Raw genomic sequence first — 17,089 nt, forward strand, 5'->3', positions numbered from 1 at the left:
GCAGGCCCGCTGCGGTTAGCGTTAGCTTGTTGCTAACGCTCTCTAGCGAAGTAGCATTAGCTAACAATACACATGGTCAATAAAGGGATTGAACACTAATAACCAGGGACATATACGCCACACGGGGACAAACGTATAGTAATTAGCTTAATGTAACCACCATTTAGCTCCGTGAATGTGCAGTAAAATCCGTTGGTTAGCGTGCTAATTAGCAGCGGGCTCTCTGGCTAGGTTAGCCACGTTAGCTCCGACATCGGTCTGCTACCATGACCAGTAATGTTGGCTTTTTCGTTGTAGCTAGTTGTGTATTTTTAAAAGCCAACGGCAGCTCTCGTGGCTACAAAACAGCAGCGTTACGTTGTAGCTGCGCGTATCTTTTAATCATTAACTTCGTAAGGTTAATGGTCGCGTTAGCTAACACTAAGCTAACGACAACGTTACCTAGCGTTAGCATTCTCGGTCTTGCGAGCCATCAACATGCCTGTAATGCACCTGATTTGTTCTTGTTTTGCCCATTCCTAAACGAGAACCACCAGATTTAGACCTGCCATTTGACGTCCACGGCCCCTTGTCGGACAGGCCATGTAACTAAATTATGGATAACCAGGGCGACATTCGCGCAAACTAACATTTCAATCTTCAACCGGAGAACAGCCGTGACGTGAAGCTAGCAGTACAGGATTTAGTCTGGTCCCGGCCAGAAAAAATAAGTTGTATTATTCTTTTGGTGCATCCTTATCCCTAAGTGTAATTCGAAAGACTGGCATACTATGCGGCGATAAAGGCCGCATATATTGTAACGTGCAGCTTTCATAACCCCACAGCCTGACCAGAATACAGTAACCTAGCTGTCACGTTAAAATGGGGGGGCCTCGTTGACTTTATTCGGATATAAAAAGTATTTTTAGCCCTATATCTGAATTATTTGTGTCCGGCAAACGCTCTCATATGCTAGAAGTCATCAATGGGCCAATTCCAGACATCCCAAAGGGCCAATATAACAACACTGCATATGCTTGTCAACATAATGCTTGTATGTTTTTTGCAGGCTTTCCCGTGGAATGAGCGTTCCATGCAGCATCCTAGGTATGAATGACGTGGCCTGGCAGGAGACAAGAGGTGGGATGCTGCATGCAAATGGTGCTCCTGAGACTGGAGGTGTCAGAGTTCATGTTGGGGTAGCCGGACAGGCTTCTGTAGTCCCACATTTACAGGGCATGGACAGGGTTGTTATCCCTACCCCAGGCATCCCGCAGCCTCCCCTGAGTGGACGATCTCAGGATGACGCCACAGTTGGATACTTCTTTCAGAGGCAGCCTGGGGAGCAGCTAGGCGGTTGCACACCAAGCAAACATCGCTGGCCAACTGGTGATGCCAATCATGTTGATCAGGTAACGGGTCTCCAGTCATTCTAATATTATTTAATCTAGTGGGCGTTAGAGGGACAGACGGCAGTATTTTTGTATTTGCTAATGCTACTACACATTTTACATAATATTGTATCAATAAGTAACTTATTGTAGTTGTGTAATGTATTATACTTTGTGAATGGTGGAGTGGTTGTCAGTTTTACCGAAACTGCACACCGTAGAAAACAAAACATGATTGGTGATTTCTATTGGACCAGATTGTCAGAGCATACCCTCCCTCCTTTTCACAACTTAAAAAAGTGGTGATCGGGCATATTGTTCAAATATTCCATCCCCAGAAAACAGCAAATGAAGAAAATCTGCACATAGCTAATTTCAAGAACCTGCACGGTAAATGTATAAATTCCACTGGATAACTAGTCAGTGGGCTCTGTAGGATGTTATTGTAACAGTTTGTGTTTGGACACATAATGTGATTTTTCAGCCCCAAAAAAATTACAAAATTCTGTTGGTCACAACTGACACTAGGTCATGTATATTCCAACGTTGGAGTGCCTTGAAAAATGGCAGTGGCTTTTGTTGGTAGACCATAAGGTTGTGTTGCGCAGCAAAACAATTTTACTGAAAATGTCTGTAAATACAATGATAAATTAATGTCAGAAAGTATATATATTTTTTAAACGGGGACTAATTTCAGACTGATGTAGGTTTGTAAGTATTTGCATATTTTTAAAATCCAGTCCACCTGGAGAAATGATTTAACTGCATTGAGGAAACTAATAGAAATAGTCCCTCATCACAGCTATACTTTTGTCCCTCTGATGCACAGTGGGTGTTCTACTGTAACTGAATGGACATTACACAAATAGTGAATGAAATTGTTTGTTGTTGAAAGAACACAGCAGAATAAAGGCAAAAATTATAACGGTTAAAATAATGAAAGTCAATAAATGTGATTTCTCTAAATTAATTCTAACAATCTAGAACATTGACATATTTACTGCAGCTTGCTCTTGTAATTAATTTAAAGGTCAAGTTGGATGCTCTTGTTGCCTTTCTCCTGACTTTGTAGAATTTTAAGAAAATTTAGAAATCCTTTATAATTTAGAACCCCTTTGAGTTCTGATCTATCTAATCTCTTTATTTGATAATCCCAGCACGCGCTGCTGATCTGTCCATGGCAAACACATTTAGACCAAGCTTCGTTAGACACTAATAGCACTGGTTTAAAAAAAAAAGAAGCAGCCTCATTTAAAGCAGTCAAATCGTGTGAGACCAGTGTGTTGGCACAACAAGAGAGTGAGTGTCGCTGTGATGACCGACCGGACTTGTAATATCCTGTTTTACAGTATGAACAGCCGCGCAGTGTTTTGGCATTTGAAAAGTCTTGGTTACACATTTGCTACACAAACAGGACTTCTTGGGTTGACTTGGATGGATATATACTTTATTCATCCCCAAGGGGAAATTTGTTTGTCGAAGTAGCAGCTTATAAAAATAACAATGATGAAAGATATATCTTCTTACTGGTATCTGGAGTGAAACGCCCACCTCAACCAACCTGCATGCATTTGGGCTATGGGAGGACAAAGGGAAAGTACTTGGTAGTTAGTAGAATACTACATTATTATGGCAAATGTATAGTCTCAACCTGAAATAGTGTTGGACATGCTAAAGAAGGTCACATTGGTATCTAAATTATTTTGATATGGTTGTTATTTAGGTATATTAATCTTCTATCAGACTGGGCTGATTTAATTGGCCTCGTATCCCCTATAGAACCAGTATCGGTGCCTGAATTCATCAGGCACCACAACTCGCAAGCTCATTCATAAAAACATGTTGTTTGGGGCCAACCTTCTTAATATTCAGACACATGGCCTCTCCATGTCTGTCGCAATGGTCCCGCTTTGATTTGTATATTGGGTCCTCAATCTTCTATGCATGTCTGAGGACCTTTGTCTCAGACAAAGGCCCCCATGCAAGCCTACATACTGTGGATTGGGCCCTGAGTTATCACTCAGCCTGATGAAAAGAAATATGTTAATGTAGGGCTACCTTATTTCTCTTTGTGTGTGTACTGCAGATTTGATCAGGGTTCATGTTGCATTACTGCATTTAAAATAATATTTTGTCGTTTATGTAAAATATCTTATTTTGAGATGACAAAGGGCCCTTAGTCATGCCAGTTAGTTTTGTCTTCAGCACCCGAGGGGCCAGGTTAAATACATTTGGTGCAGCAACTCTGTTTTGTCCTTATTTGAAATAATTTTTTGACAGTTGTACTTTGGTGATTATAACTTATGGATAGCTAATCATCCATGTAGAATTGCACATTTCAAAGAATGTTGACACTAGAGTTTCTTAGACAATTTTTTTTTTTTTTTTTTAACCAAAAACCTGTGGAGGTTTTTGTATGTTAATTATTTCGATACTTCATGTTTAAAAAGCTTTTGAGGGTTGAAGGGCCTCTTGATGATGTGTGAGACCATGGTTTGTAGTTGGCCAAAACATTTTCAGGGTAAAATTGATCAAAAAGCTTTCTTTTTACACCTTTTTTTTGTCTCAGGTCCGTGCTGCGGATGAAATGAACTATGACTTTCAAGCTCTTGCTTTGGAGTCAAGGGGCATGGGAGAGGTAAGGGGTTTTTGTTATTTTTCTCCTTTACAGTATAGCCTTACATACATACATACATACAAATGAATGAATTTGATCATATGCCTACACTAACTCTGCACTGCAGTAGTTGCAATTATTAGGGATAAAATTGCAATAAAGTGTTCTCCATGAAGGGACAAACTAAGTGAGAAAATGTTAAACTGACCAACACTACTGTAAATACTATTTTAAACTTCAATTCGCTTTTCAAATATTACGTTGCACTTAGACATGCAAAATTATCTTACAAATGATGTTCACTTTGTTTAGCTTCTCCCAGCGAAAAAACTCTGGGATTCTGACGAGATGGCCAAGGACGGAAGGAAAGGCATGCTTCTTGGAGAGGAGTGGAGAGACAATGCATGGGGATCATCTCGTGAGTGGCTCCTATATCTCTATATTGTATTCTCACTTTTCTTTCTTCAAGATAAAGAATGATTTATTAGATCTGGTTGTACGCAACTTATTCCAAATCAAACTACATAATTGGAAATGGCATAATGCCCGATGACTAAGATTTGTATTGTTGCCTCAATCTTAATCTGACTGGATGTTTACTGAGCTACAGTTTGTGCACATCTATTTCAATATTTGATCACAACTTTTTATTCAGATCATTCAGTGTCTCAACCAATCATGGTGCAGCGGCGACCAGGCCAGAGTTTCCATGGGAATGGTGATGCCAATTCTGTGCTTTCACCTCGCTCAGAAGGTGGAGGTCTGGGGGTGAGCATGGTGGAGTATGTCCTCAGTTCTTCTCCTGGTGACAAGATGGATGGTCGCTACAGGAACGGTGGTTATGTAAGTTGAACTTCTGTCTGACTTCTAACTCAAAAGAAGAGGCTGTGGTCCGGACGGCATGCTCATCAAACACTTATTCTAAAGCGTGGCACATACTCTTAACTAATCTTTTATGTGTTCAGGGTGGAGGAGATGTTGACCAAGATGGGAGAGAGAAGATTGATGTCCAAGAGAAAGTCTCCCCCTATGAAGAGGACAAGGGCCCAGAGATGAAGGTTGGAGATGAGAATGATCCTGCTAAAGCCAACGGAAGAGGTCTACTTAACGGCATGGATAGGGACTGCAAAGACTTCAAGTATGTGTTCCTTTTACGGCAACCTCTTGTTTGACACTTTATAAATATGGTGATTTTAAAAATTCTGACTTTGAACTGTATCTTCCAACCATCATTGGCAATCTTTCAAAAATCCTCCCTATTTCAAAATGGCCATGGCTATTTTAAAGGTGGTCTTCTAATGTTTTGGCAAGTTTGAATATCGCAATGAAGTCTAAACATAATGATCATACTTAATTGTCAAAACAACACCCATGTGCTTCTTTACTTTTCCAGTCCGACCCCTGGTAGCCGCCAAGCTTCCCCCACTGAGGCTGTGGAGAGAATGGGTCCCAGTCAGTCAGGTTTGGAGATGATGGCACAGCACCACCCACATGCCTTCCAACAACACAACCCTGCCCAAAACAAGGCACCCGAGGACTTCCAGAGCCAGGAGGTCCAGAACATGGGAGGTATGGAGCAGCAACAACAGCAGCAGCAGCAGCAGCAACAACAACAACAGCAGCAGCAGCAGCAGCAGCAGCAGCAAGCCGGTGTGGAGTCCCTCCAGTTTGACTATGCTGGTAACCAGATTCAGGTGGACTCCTCAGGGACTCCAGTAGGGTTGTTTGACTACAACACTCAGCAGCAGGTTGGTTGACAAAGAAAACGCATCTTTCAAGAGATCCAAATGTAAGTTTGCGCAGCAGATTGATTTTACCCCCCCCCCCCCCCCCCCCCCCCCAGTTGTTCCAGAGATCCAATGCCCTGGCTGTTCAACAGCTAACTGCAGCTCAGCAACAACAATATGCCCTGGCTGCAGCCCAGCAGCAACATCTTGGTAAATGAGGCTCTTTGTCTTACTAAGGGTGTAATACAGAGTGCTGCGTAATATAGTTCAACTATTTTATTAGCAGCGGACCTATCTTATTCCGAGTTGCTTAGTCATTTGAATGAGATTTGATCTGGAGAAATGAATTGCATTACTGTTCCTCTGTATTACCCAGCTGGCCTTGGTCCTGCCTTTGTGCCAAACCCTTACATCATTAATGCTGCCCCCCCTGGAACGGATCCCTACACTGCCGCTGGGCTGGCCGCGGCAGCCTCGCTCGGAGGTGATCATACAGCACATTTTTATCCCTTTTGTACTTGTCAGTTAAAGCTAGCATTTAGATGTATTTTTGATACACAATGCTGTTGTGCCATGTTCAGATACATTTTACTATCCTGATGAGTTGTACAAGATCTGTATGAAACATCTAAATATCTTCCCCAGGTCCCACAGTGGTTCCACCACAGTACTATGGTGTTCCTTGGGGTGTGTATCCAGCCAACCTTTTCCAGCAACAGGCTGCAGCATCTGCCAATCACTCAGCTAATCAGCAAGGATCCAATCAGGGGCCAGGCCAACAACAGGTAGGAAGGGTTGTGCTTTTGATCTGAGCCGTTTCATAAAGGGGGCTTCGAAAATCATATTGAAAATGTCTTAAATGACGAGTTGCACCATTGTCTTCATGTCATAAACACCACTCAAAGCTAATATAGATAGACTAACTCAAGTCTGGTTTATTTCATGACTTTATTATACACTCAAGTAATCAAGCACTGGTTACATAATTTCATTTCACCGTGAAGAAAACAGACACGCACTGACAAAACTATGGTGTTAATGGCCACAGAGCTGCACGTGTTTAATAATATAAGAGTAAAATATTACACTACAAACCACTGCCATGGTTTAATGACCTTCAGGCTGGCTATCCTGTCCTGTTCCCCTTTATATTTTAGTAGACCTATTTCTGGGTGTCTGTCTTGTGGCCTTTTTAAAGGGGAAACAAATTATTAAATGTTTTTTTACTATGAATCTACAGCCATGGGCCAGCAAAGCTCACTTGATTTTAATTTAAGTGTACTTGCATTTTGATCAACATGTGCTTTTGAAGTGCCCGATTACCATGCCTGATTATTTATTTATTTTCTCTTCTCTCTGTATGATCTGTCAAATACTGAAATATTGAGTTAAATATTTCTCGTAATATATAAATAATTTAGATTTGAAACTGTTTTCAGGCACTTGTAATTAAGAATATCTCTGAGCTTTCAATTTAGCACTTTGGCATTCTGAGTGACAGTATCCTTACGATCTTCTCCAGGTGATGCGTGCGGGAAACAACCAGCGACCTCTTACACCTGGGCAAGGCCAGCAGAGTCAGCAGGAATCTCTCGCTGCAGCAGCAGCGGCGAACCCTGCATTGGCGTACGCAGGAATGTCTGGTTGGTAGACCCCCTCATACAACTCCATATAGCCAAAGACACTAGCAGCCAAATGCACTTATCTTCTCGGCTTGATGTCATTTGAACTGCTCTTTTAAGTATGTATGTTTGTGTATATGTAATGTTGACGCTTGTCATTGCTCTGACACTATCATCACTTGTTCAGTGATTTCTATTTAATTGTTTTATACATTGAACAAAAATATTATTGAAGACTTATTTATCTCAAATTCTTTGTTCAGATTTGTTAAAAAATGGGCCAATTTATCTTGAAAAAAGACTGCAGAAATTCTTTGGTTGTGCAAGCGAACTGTTGCCATCAGCTGTCCCGGTGGCTGGTCTCAGACAATCCTGCAGGTAAAGAAGCCGGATGTAGAGGTCCTGAGCTGGTGTGGCCAGTTGGATGAACATTCAAATTCTAGAAAAAGGATATTGAAGGAGTCTTATGGTAGCAACATCCAATTCAGGGGCAACTGCTCTGGTGTGCATTTCTGCAGTCGGCATACTAAAGGTACACTTTATGGTGTTGTGTGATAAAACTACACATTTCAGAGTGGCCTTCTTTGTGACAAGGCAAACCTGTAGAATTGTTTAATCAGCATTTTGATATGCTACACCTGTAAGGTAAACCAACATTTAAGAGAAATAAGTCTTTAGTGTGCATAGAAAGTCTTTTATTTTATATGTTTTTCAATTATATTATTTTTTCCAACTGCAAAAAAGGTGCAAAAACAAAGTCGTTGCATTTTTTAGTTCTGTACATAGTAATATATATAATCGCTGACTGATTATTTTATTTTTTGTAGGTTATCAAGTTTTAGCCCCTGCAGCATATTATGACCAGAATGGGACCTTGGTGATGGGCCCTGGTGCCCGAGCTGGTCTAGGTGGGCCAGTTCGTCTAGTCCAGACGCCTCTCCTCATCAACCCTGCAGCAGCACAAGCCGGTTAGTACTAGTCCATTCGTCATATCCACTCGGGGTCTCTTGGACCTCAGCGCCCCTTTTTACCCCTCACACTCTCCTCTCTCCCCCTCCACCAGCAGCTGCTGTGTCAGCATCTGGCGCCGGAAACAACATGTCTGGTCCAGGCAACGGTTTATACCGCTCAATGCCTCAGCAACAACAGCAGCAGCAGCAGCAGCAGCAACAACAGCAGCAGCAGCAGGCTCCCCCACCCAACAGCGGCCTGCCCTCCAGCTCTTTTTACGGCTCTGGATCAGTCCCTAACACTTCTCAGAGCAGCTCCCTTTTCTCACACACGTCTGCTGCGCCGCCACCACAAAGCTCCTCCCTGGGCTTCAGCAATGCCGGTGGGACCCTCGGCGTTGGCCTGGGCTCTGCTCTTGGAGGCTTCGGCTCTTCTGGTCAGTGACTTGGCTCCAAGCTACATGAGGATTAACAGACTTTTCCTTTTATGTAGGCTGTTTTCTCAACTGGTTCTCAATTATTTTTCTTGCAGTGTCCAGCTCTAACAGTAGCAGTGTATCTCGCAGGGACTCCCTGTTGGCGAGTTCTGATCTATACAAACGCGGCGGCAGCAGTTTAACTCCCATCGGCCAGCCCTTTTACAACAGCCTGGGTTACTCTTCTTCACCCAGCCCCATTGGCCTCACACCAGGTCACTCTCCACTCACTCCTCCACCTTCTCTGCCCTCCTCTCATGGATCCTCTTCCAGCCTTCACCTAGGTAGGCCTTGTATTCATTAGAACAGTGAGTGATTGATGGCTTTTAAATAGTTGATTAAAGCGGATATTTTACACCCAGTTGAAGATCAGAATATTGTTTCTGAAATGTGTCTTCCGTCCCATGGCATTCTGTTTCACATGCATAAGGATCATGTGCTACGGCCACTACAACAGTATCCGGTTATTCTCTGATCTTAGGTGGCCTGACGAATGGCAGCGGGCGTTACATTTCTGCCGCGCCTGGAGCTGAGGCCAAGTACCGGAGCACCGGGGGGACATCAAGTCTTTTCAATTCCAGCAGCCAGCTATTCCCTCCGTCTCGGCCTCGTTACAGTCGTTCAGATGTCATGCCGTCCGGACGCAGCCGCCTACTGGAAGACTTTAGGAACAACCGCTTCCCAAACCTCCAACTCCGTGACCTGCCCGGCCACATGGTGGAGTTTTCTCAAGATCAGCATGGATCCAGGTGGCTAAGAAATGCTTCTTCTCTTTTTAACTGTAGACCTAAGAGATTGGATTGTTATACCAAAATCTGACAAATGTCTTTACAGCTCTACTCTTTGTTTCAATCTTCTCTGTCTAGATTTATCCAGCAGAAGCTAGAGAGGGCCACTCCAGCTGAGAGGCAGATGGTGTTTGGAGAGATTCTGCAAGCGGCATACCAACTGATGACTGACGTATTTGGGAACTATGTCATCCAAAAGTTCTTTGAGGTTGGGACAGTTTTACGGTTTATCTAAGTGTCATTTCAGTAACAACACATTGACTAGAATAGAGACTAGAGTTCTCTGCTCTCTGCATCTGTGCAATAGTGTTTGTGTTTTTTCTCTGGTGCAGTTCGGAAGTGCAGACCAGAAGCTGGCTTTGGCAACACGTATCCGTGGACATGTCCTGCCTCTGGCTTTGCAGATGTATGGTTGCAGGGTCATTCAGAAAGCCCTGGAGTCCATTTCCTCAGACCAGCAGGTAATTGTAAGTGAGATCATTCTCTATGACGTTTTTGCTAACCTTGTTTTTCATTCATTTATTCTTCATCAGTCAACACGGTGACATCTGTTCATAATTATGCCCTCGTTCCCTTTTATCTTCACTTCAGAGCGACATTGTCCGTGAGCTGGATGGCCATGTGTTGAAGTGTGTCAAGGACCAAAATGGCAACCATGTGGTGCAGAAGTGTATCGAGTGTGTGCAGCCTCAGGCCCTACAGTTCATTATTGATGCCTTCCAAGGACAGGTGGGTTTATTATCATAAGCAATGGCTTAGCTGAAAGTCATTTCCTTTTTTATAATTTACTTTTTGCGTTGGTGGAGATGGAAATGTAAAATGTTTAAAATGCCTGCATATGTATCCCACTTTTATCAATGGTATTGTTTATATAAAAGCAAGAATGTAATGGAAAAAAACATCCGACTTGAGTGAAAAACATGTGACTACAGAGTATGAAATCAAACTTAATCATTGCATCCATCACATGAATATATATATATATATTACATTACATTACACACACTTGCATATTGATCAGCTTTTATTTTTGCTTTCTATTGCAGGTGTTTGTGCTCTCCACACACCCCTATGGCTGCAGAGTTATCCAAAGGATTTTGGAGCACTGCACCCAGGAGCAGACTCTGCCCATCCTGGAAGAGCTGCATCAACACTCTGAACAGCTGGGCCAGGTGAGCACATCTGTCTGATTTCTAAGCCCTCGTTGTTTGTTAGATGTGACGGATCATTGTTGAGATATGTGCTTGTCATGTGTATTTGCATGTCTCCTTCATGTTTGAGCATTTCATATTTTCAGCTTGTCATTGTTCCTGTGTAGTCGTGGTCTGCTAAGTGTAAAGTGTAAGGATGAATGTTTTTGTACTGTTAGCTGTCATTGCATCTGAACATATGTGATTATCTAAACATCCACCCTACCCCCTCACTTATTCCATCTAGAAATATCAAGGCGTATCATTGGAGATGACACCCAAAACATATTATACGGTGTCCCGTGATGCACTGTTCAAGGTCAGAGCAATTTGCCTCTCTTGCGGATGTCCTTGTCCTCCCTTCCTCTGTCCTCTTTTTTTAAAATCTTTTCTTGTGTAAAACATCTAATTTAACATGTAAATAGTTTTCCAACTACAGGCCTTCTCCTAACCCTCCGAGCTGCCTTTTTCTCGCCTTTTTTCCCTATCTTGCTTTATGTCACAGAGGATTCACAAGGCACATGCTTCCCTGCTGTCTGACGACTCCTCTCTTTTGCCTAAAGCATCTCCTGATCAATCTGTTTTTCTGTTTTTAATTTACTTGATTTCACTGTAATTGTTAGATGGGAGCTTCCAGAGAGTTTGAACCACTTAAGTGTTCAGAAGTAGTGCTTAAATCACTTAACTTTGAGTACTTGGCTAGACCTCAAGTCCAGGAGCAAAATAATGCAGGTTCTTGTTAAAACGGATTGACAGGAAATGGATTTGAAGGCAAATACTATCAAATTAAAGGTGGAGGTTATATTACCTACCCAACAAATTACTGCTTTAACAAGATCAATTCAGAGTGGTGTAATTTGTTGCTTGGTCAGGTGAGTTCTTGCCTCCCTCTTGTCACACTAAAATTACACCCATAACTGTCCATCACCCATTCCTGAAGGGGCAACGATGCTATTGGTTGTGTTGTCTGTTCAGCCACACTCCAAACCAACAGCATTTATTTTGTCTAAACTTCTGCAGTGATGACATGCGGGTATTTGTAAGACTGCAAATGGGGGTGTCACTCATTTGTCTACCCATCATTGGAGCGATGCATGATTATCTGTCACCAATTAAGACCAAAAGTAGTGCATGAGCATCAGAGTAAAAAGTGTTGCAGATCCTTTAGTGACTATTCAATATTGAAATGATTTTTAACTTTGCTCTTGCACCTCCACTGCCTCCAACAGGATCAGTATGGTAACTACGTCATTCAGCATGTTTTGGAGCACGGCAGACCAGAAGATAAGAGCAAGATAGTCGCGGAAGTTCGTGGAAAGGTTCTTGTCCTCAGTCAACACAAATTTGCAAGGTAAGTTCTTCTGTTTTTAATGTAGTGACTCAGTCGACCACTATATGGTTATATTTGAGCACAGTGCAGCCACTACCTAGATATCAAAACTATTTTCCCTGTCACCATTAATGGGACATTAATGTAGTTTTGATTTTGTAAATCTGCTAAAATATCATGCTATAAGACATCATTTTAGCAGTGCTGCACGAAACTCTAACATTCAATGACCGTGGATCATGTTGCCTGGTTTATATTATGGGCTGCTCCTTTATGAGTCCTAGTTATGAGTTTGAAACTGAAGCTACCTGCGCTCTATTTTTCCTCAGTAATGTTGTGGAGAAGTGTGTGATCCACTCTTCGCGTGCAGAGAGGGCTCTACTGATCGATGAAGTGTGCTGCCAGAAAGACGGGCCCCACAGCGCCCTGTACACCATGATGAAGGACCAGTACGCCAACTATGTTGTTCAGAGAATGATTGACATGGCAGAACCTGCTCAGCGCAAAATCATCATGCACAAGGTTGGTAATCTACTAAATCTGTGTGATCACACAGATATGGAATGAGGGGCCTTTATATTTACATCAAATGTACACTTATTTCTAATTAAATGCAGTGAACCAATACGATGATTAAATCTCCTGCATCAGAAAAATATAATTACTTGGATTTTCTACTTTAAACCAACTTCAGTGTCTGAGCCATTTGTTGAAACAATACTTCTGCCCAAAATTGAATATAGAACATAGATATGCCTTTTTTATATTTAGCTTTTATTTAACAATGTAGAATTTTGATTTGGTGTAATTAGTTTGAAAGGTTACACCGCAATGATATTCAGCTCGGGGAAACTGACAATTATTTGTATAATGTATTCTGCCAATTGTTTTCTTGCTTTGGAAACTCATTCCCTATTAAATGTAAGAAATCTGAGAATGTCAATCAGATGTCTTTGTTTTGTGAACCACTGGTCCAAAATATATATATTTATTTATTATTGTGACGTGCCAACATTTTATAAGCTGGCAGTTTAGCGAATTTGTATCGTGTTTGCGTCAAATGATTTAAATTTGCTGTTTATCAACTGAGTAATGAATGATGAATAAACAAATAATGTCTGCTCACCTTTGCCATGTTGCCTTTCTCAGATCCGTCCTCACATTGCCACTCTACGTAAGTACACCTACGGAAAGCACATTCTGGCCAAGCTGGAAAAGTACTACATGAAGAGCGGATCTGAACTGGGCCCCATCGGCGGCCCCACGAACGGCCTCATGTAGTCACGTCAAAATCCTGGGTCCCCTGAAGAAGTGGAGGAGTAAGAGCCCCAAACCCCCCTGTTCTGTGAGAGATGCTCCTTAGCCATAGGGGTTAGCCTTTGACACCCTCTGTTATCCCATTTTGAGGGAACTACCAAAAAAAGACAAGTCAACTTCACCTAAGAACGCTGTGACAACTGACCCCTGCCACTCTGCCACCACGCCACCCCTGGTGCAGGTCCCCAGTGTGGCACCAGGGGAAGCACAGTCAGCAGGCAGATTTTATTTTTTATTTCTTTTCCCTGGGTAAAGCACAAGCCCATTGTTAATGATGTAATTGATGTATTTGACTGGTTTTCATATTATCTTGTACATTTAGTTTTTTACCTTGTAAATTCTCTGTAGAAAAAACAAAACTTATACACATTGCTGAAATTTCCAATTCCTACAATTAACACCAGCAAGTGATTTTATAAGTCTAAACTGAGTGATCCTTTTAAAAAACAATTCCACTTGTTTTTGTAACCAGACTTATTATGTCAGCTGTTCTAATCAAGTCTAGGCAATTGAATATTATATTTGTATATTATCCCATGCACAGTAAAAGTGTTTCCCATGCCAAAGCAGCTGATGGATTAGTTTTTAAATAGCACTACATGGTATGGATGGATATAAACCCCTCCGTCCACAGGTGAGTACTATGTGTCCTGTGCCAGTCACCCAGAGGTCTTCAAGACCAGTTTGCGAGCTTGGCTTCGGGATTGGTGCTTTAGTCTAGGGCGGTGTTTTCCAGTGGTGGCTTATTCTTTTTCAGGCTAATTGGGGGCCGTGTGTTTACCCGAGCAGCCTGTAGTCTGCCTGACGTAATTCTCTGAACAGTTTCGGTACTAAATATTACAGACTGACCAACCTGAGCTGCTGCAACCACTGAGCCCCAATTGAGCCGTCTGTCCCTCATCCAGGTGATCTTTCGGGGTTTATGCAAAATATAAAAGCTACCATTAACTTATAGAAGCAGAGCATGAGGTGTGGTTGTACAGCGGGCGTGTAACCTGGTATAATCTTAACATGAAATAGCTGTAGTGGGGGGGGAGGGGGCTTTTTAGTGAGTATAGTGGGTTGGGACTAGGGTATGTGTTGGCATGCTGTGACAGGTTTTAATCCTTGGAATGATTTTTTTCCTTTATCATGTTTTGTGTAACATCTTATCTGTCTTGTACTTTGAGATGAACACTGCCCTAGAAACGGTATCTTTATGTACTGAATAATCATCTCTTGCGTAGAAGTAGTTTAACGATGTATAGCATCTTTATGTATGTGTAAATTGTTGCTTTTGGGTAGGGGCTTGCAGCGCCGAAGGAACCCCCACCGCCTGAAGGTCAGAGTAGTAGGAAACCAATGTTGTGAAGTGGCGCTTTTCCCCGCTTTGTGTATCTGAGGTGACATTAACTAGAAGTAGTGGGATAAGTTGAAAGGGATGCTGAAAGAACTTTCTTTTCTTTCTTTTTTAAATGGTGTGTTTTTGTTTTTTTAAATCTTCCTTTTTTCCATTTGGTTGGGTATGCAAGTGCGTTGTTGGAGGCCGGTGGGGCCATCGAAAGCTATACAATTCACCTGTAATGCTCGTAGTGATGGCTTCATATGAATACTTGTAGTATATGTGCAGTTAATAAGTGTAAGATTATTAGTTTAATTGAAAAAAAAAAATGTCTAGTTGTGGTGTTTTGACAGGCCTTGCTCTAAATTTGTAGTGATGCTTTTATTTCGTCTGTACAGTTGTACATTTGTAAACGTTTATGCTGTAAATGGGATGTCTTTTACACTTTTTGGGGAGGAAAAGGCAAAAATGTGCATTTTGATGTGTGTGTATATTCATCACTCCTTTCCCCTTGAATATAATGTATACAGTTTTATTTGATCAAGTGTTATTTTAAAGGAAAAAAAATCTTTATGGCTTCACAATCTGGCATGGTTTTTGTTTTTAATCCGTTATGGGAAAGGCCAGCCTCTATTTGTACTGGAGCTGTAACATCCACTGTTGATAGTATTTCTGAAGTGTGACAGTTTAAAAAGAAGAAAAAAAAAAAACACTCTGTACTAAAATTGAGGCTTTATTTAGTCCTCTCTGATACCATGGAAACTTCACAGGACATGACAAGAATTATTTTTGTACAGATGAGTGCTGTATTTTGGAACAGCTTCTACCTTGTAAGCAAAAGCAATGTAAAATATTGTCAATTATATAAATATGAACATATGAGTTTTGTCACACTGTCAAAGTCATGTACATTTTCAGGTGGCCTTATGTACATTTCCAGATGTTAGATGAAGAAAACAAACTCATTTTTGGAAGCAGAATTGTGACTATGTATGATTAAACTGTTCTTCTAACATTTGACCCGCATTGTTGTGGTCTTTCGCACGTTTTCCAATCTTTAAAGCTGTTCTAGCGCAATTTTAATTATCAAATGTATGAACTTCTGCTCACTTGTGAAAGGTATCATCCTCTGTATACTACACAATTATCCCTAAACACTAGTTTCAGATTCAACTTTATTGTCATTGCACATAGTACAAGTACTATGACAACGAAATGGAGTTTGCATCTGTCCAGAGTGCAAAAGAGAAGCAGTTAAGGTGCAGCGCAATGTCTTGGATAATATAATTGTGTGTGTGTGTGTGTGTGTGTGTGTGTGTGTGTGTGTGTGTGTGTGTGTGTGTGTGTGTGTGTGTGTGTGTGTGTGTGTGTATACACACACACTGGTGTTAGTGTGGGAGAGGGGTTGGTAGTGGTAAACACTACTGATGCATGTGAACTTTTCACAAGGGGAACTAAAGAGATTTTAAATGTATGTAATGACAAAATTCATGTATAACCATGTTATTGTAAATGATAAGACGTGTGGGGAAAAGTAAAAAGGTATATACTAAAGTACTGTATTAACTACCATGTTGAGATATAATATGCTTCCTTACGCCTCAAATCTGCTGTGTGTAGTCACAGGGTTTCAGTTGACTAATAGAAATGTACAGATGTAACCAAATATTGTACTTATTTTATACTACATCTGCACTAAGTTTTAGAGGTGAATGTTGTACTTTTTCTCCAATACATGGTATTGGAGAAAAAGTACAACATTAACCAAGCCATCTCCAAGTTGGTGTCCAAACTATGAATTTACATAAACAAATATCTGAAAGCTATTATGTATTGTTCTAGATTTGACTATCCCAGGGTATATGAATTGGTTATTTGCTCCACCTTGACCATCCACAACATTAGAAGACATCAACAATACATGCTGGTCTTTATTAAAGAACGTCAGGTGCCCTCTGTAAACGCGGCAGCAGATGACGCTCTGATTGGTCCGCGATGCAGAGGTGGGCGGGGCTGGGCAGCGCGGTGGAGGCTCGAGGTTTCAACACCTGAAACACCTACGGAGAAGCTGTCGAGGATTAGGACAAAATAAACTGAACACCAACTCAACGGAAAGATGAGGAACTCTATGGCAGCTTCTTTGATCTTAGCTTTGGGGTTAATACATCCCATCAGCATGTCGGTGAGTCCTGTTCAGTCTGTTGTAGACGTCAAGTGAGTCTCGTGCTCACCTTCCTCACTTCCTGAAGTTTAGCTCGTTCTATTACTGTTCAAAGGTGTGTTTACTTTTACGGTCTTGAGATTTATTAGAAACCTTTAGTTTTAAAGATTTAAAGTTACCTTTATTAAATGGGCAAAGGTCGAATTCTTACCTGCTCATT

At 41.5% G+C, this 17,089-nt stretch overlaps 1 protein-coding gene across 1 annotated transcript; it reads left to right on the forward strand.

Moving 5' to 3' along the window:
* Positions 1-1,061: 1,061 nt before the first annotated feature.
* On the forward strand, positions 1,062-14,367 carry pum2 (pumilio RNA-binding family member 2; the record flags this gene model as incomplete). Its single annotated transcript, XM_079215615.1, has 22 exons — positions 1,062-1,391; positions 3,940-4,008; positions 4,300-4,405; positions 4,643-4,830; positions 4,953-5,125; positions 5,381-5,735; positions 5,831-5,924; positions 6,091-6,198; positions 6,360-6,499; positions 7,237-7,357; positions 8,164-8,304; positions 8,400-8,723; positions 8,819-9,046; positions 9,244-9,511; positions 9,629-9,758; positions 9,883-10,017; positions 10,142-10,279; positions 10,597-10,722; positions 10,988-11,059; positions 11,970-12,091; positions 12,400-12,592; positions 13,220-14,367. The coding sequence occupies 22 exons, from the start codon at positions 1,062-1,064 to the stop codon at positions 13,349-13,351; spliced, it is 3,693 nt and encodes a 1,230-aa protein (XP_079071741.1). The 3' UTR covers positions 13,352-14,367.
* Between the last annotated feature and the right edge of the window lie 2,722 nt (positions 14,368-17,089).

Source organism: Taurulus bubalis (assembly GCF_910589615.1).
Source record: "Taurulus bubalis genome assembly, chromosome: 3".
NCBI lineage: Eukaryota > Metazoa > Chordata > Actinopteri > Perciformes > Cottidae > Taurulus > Taurulus bubalis.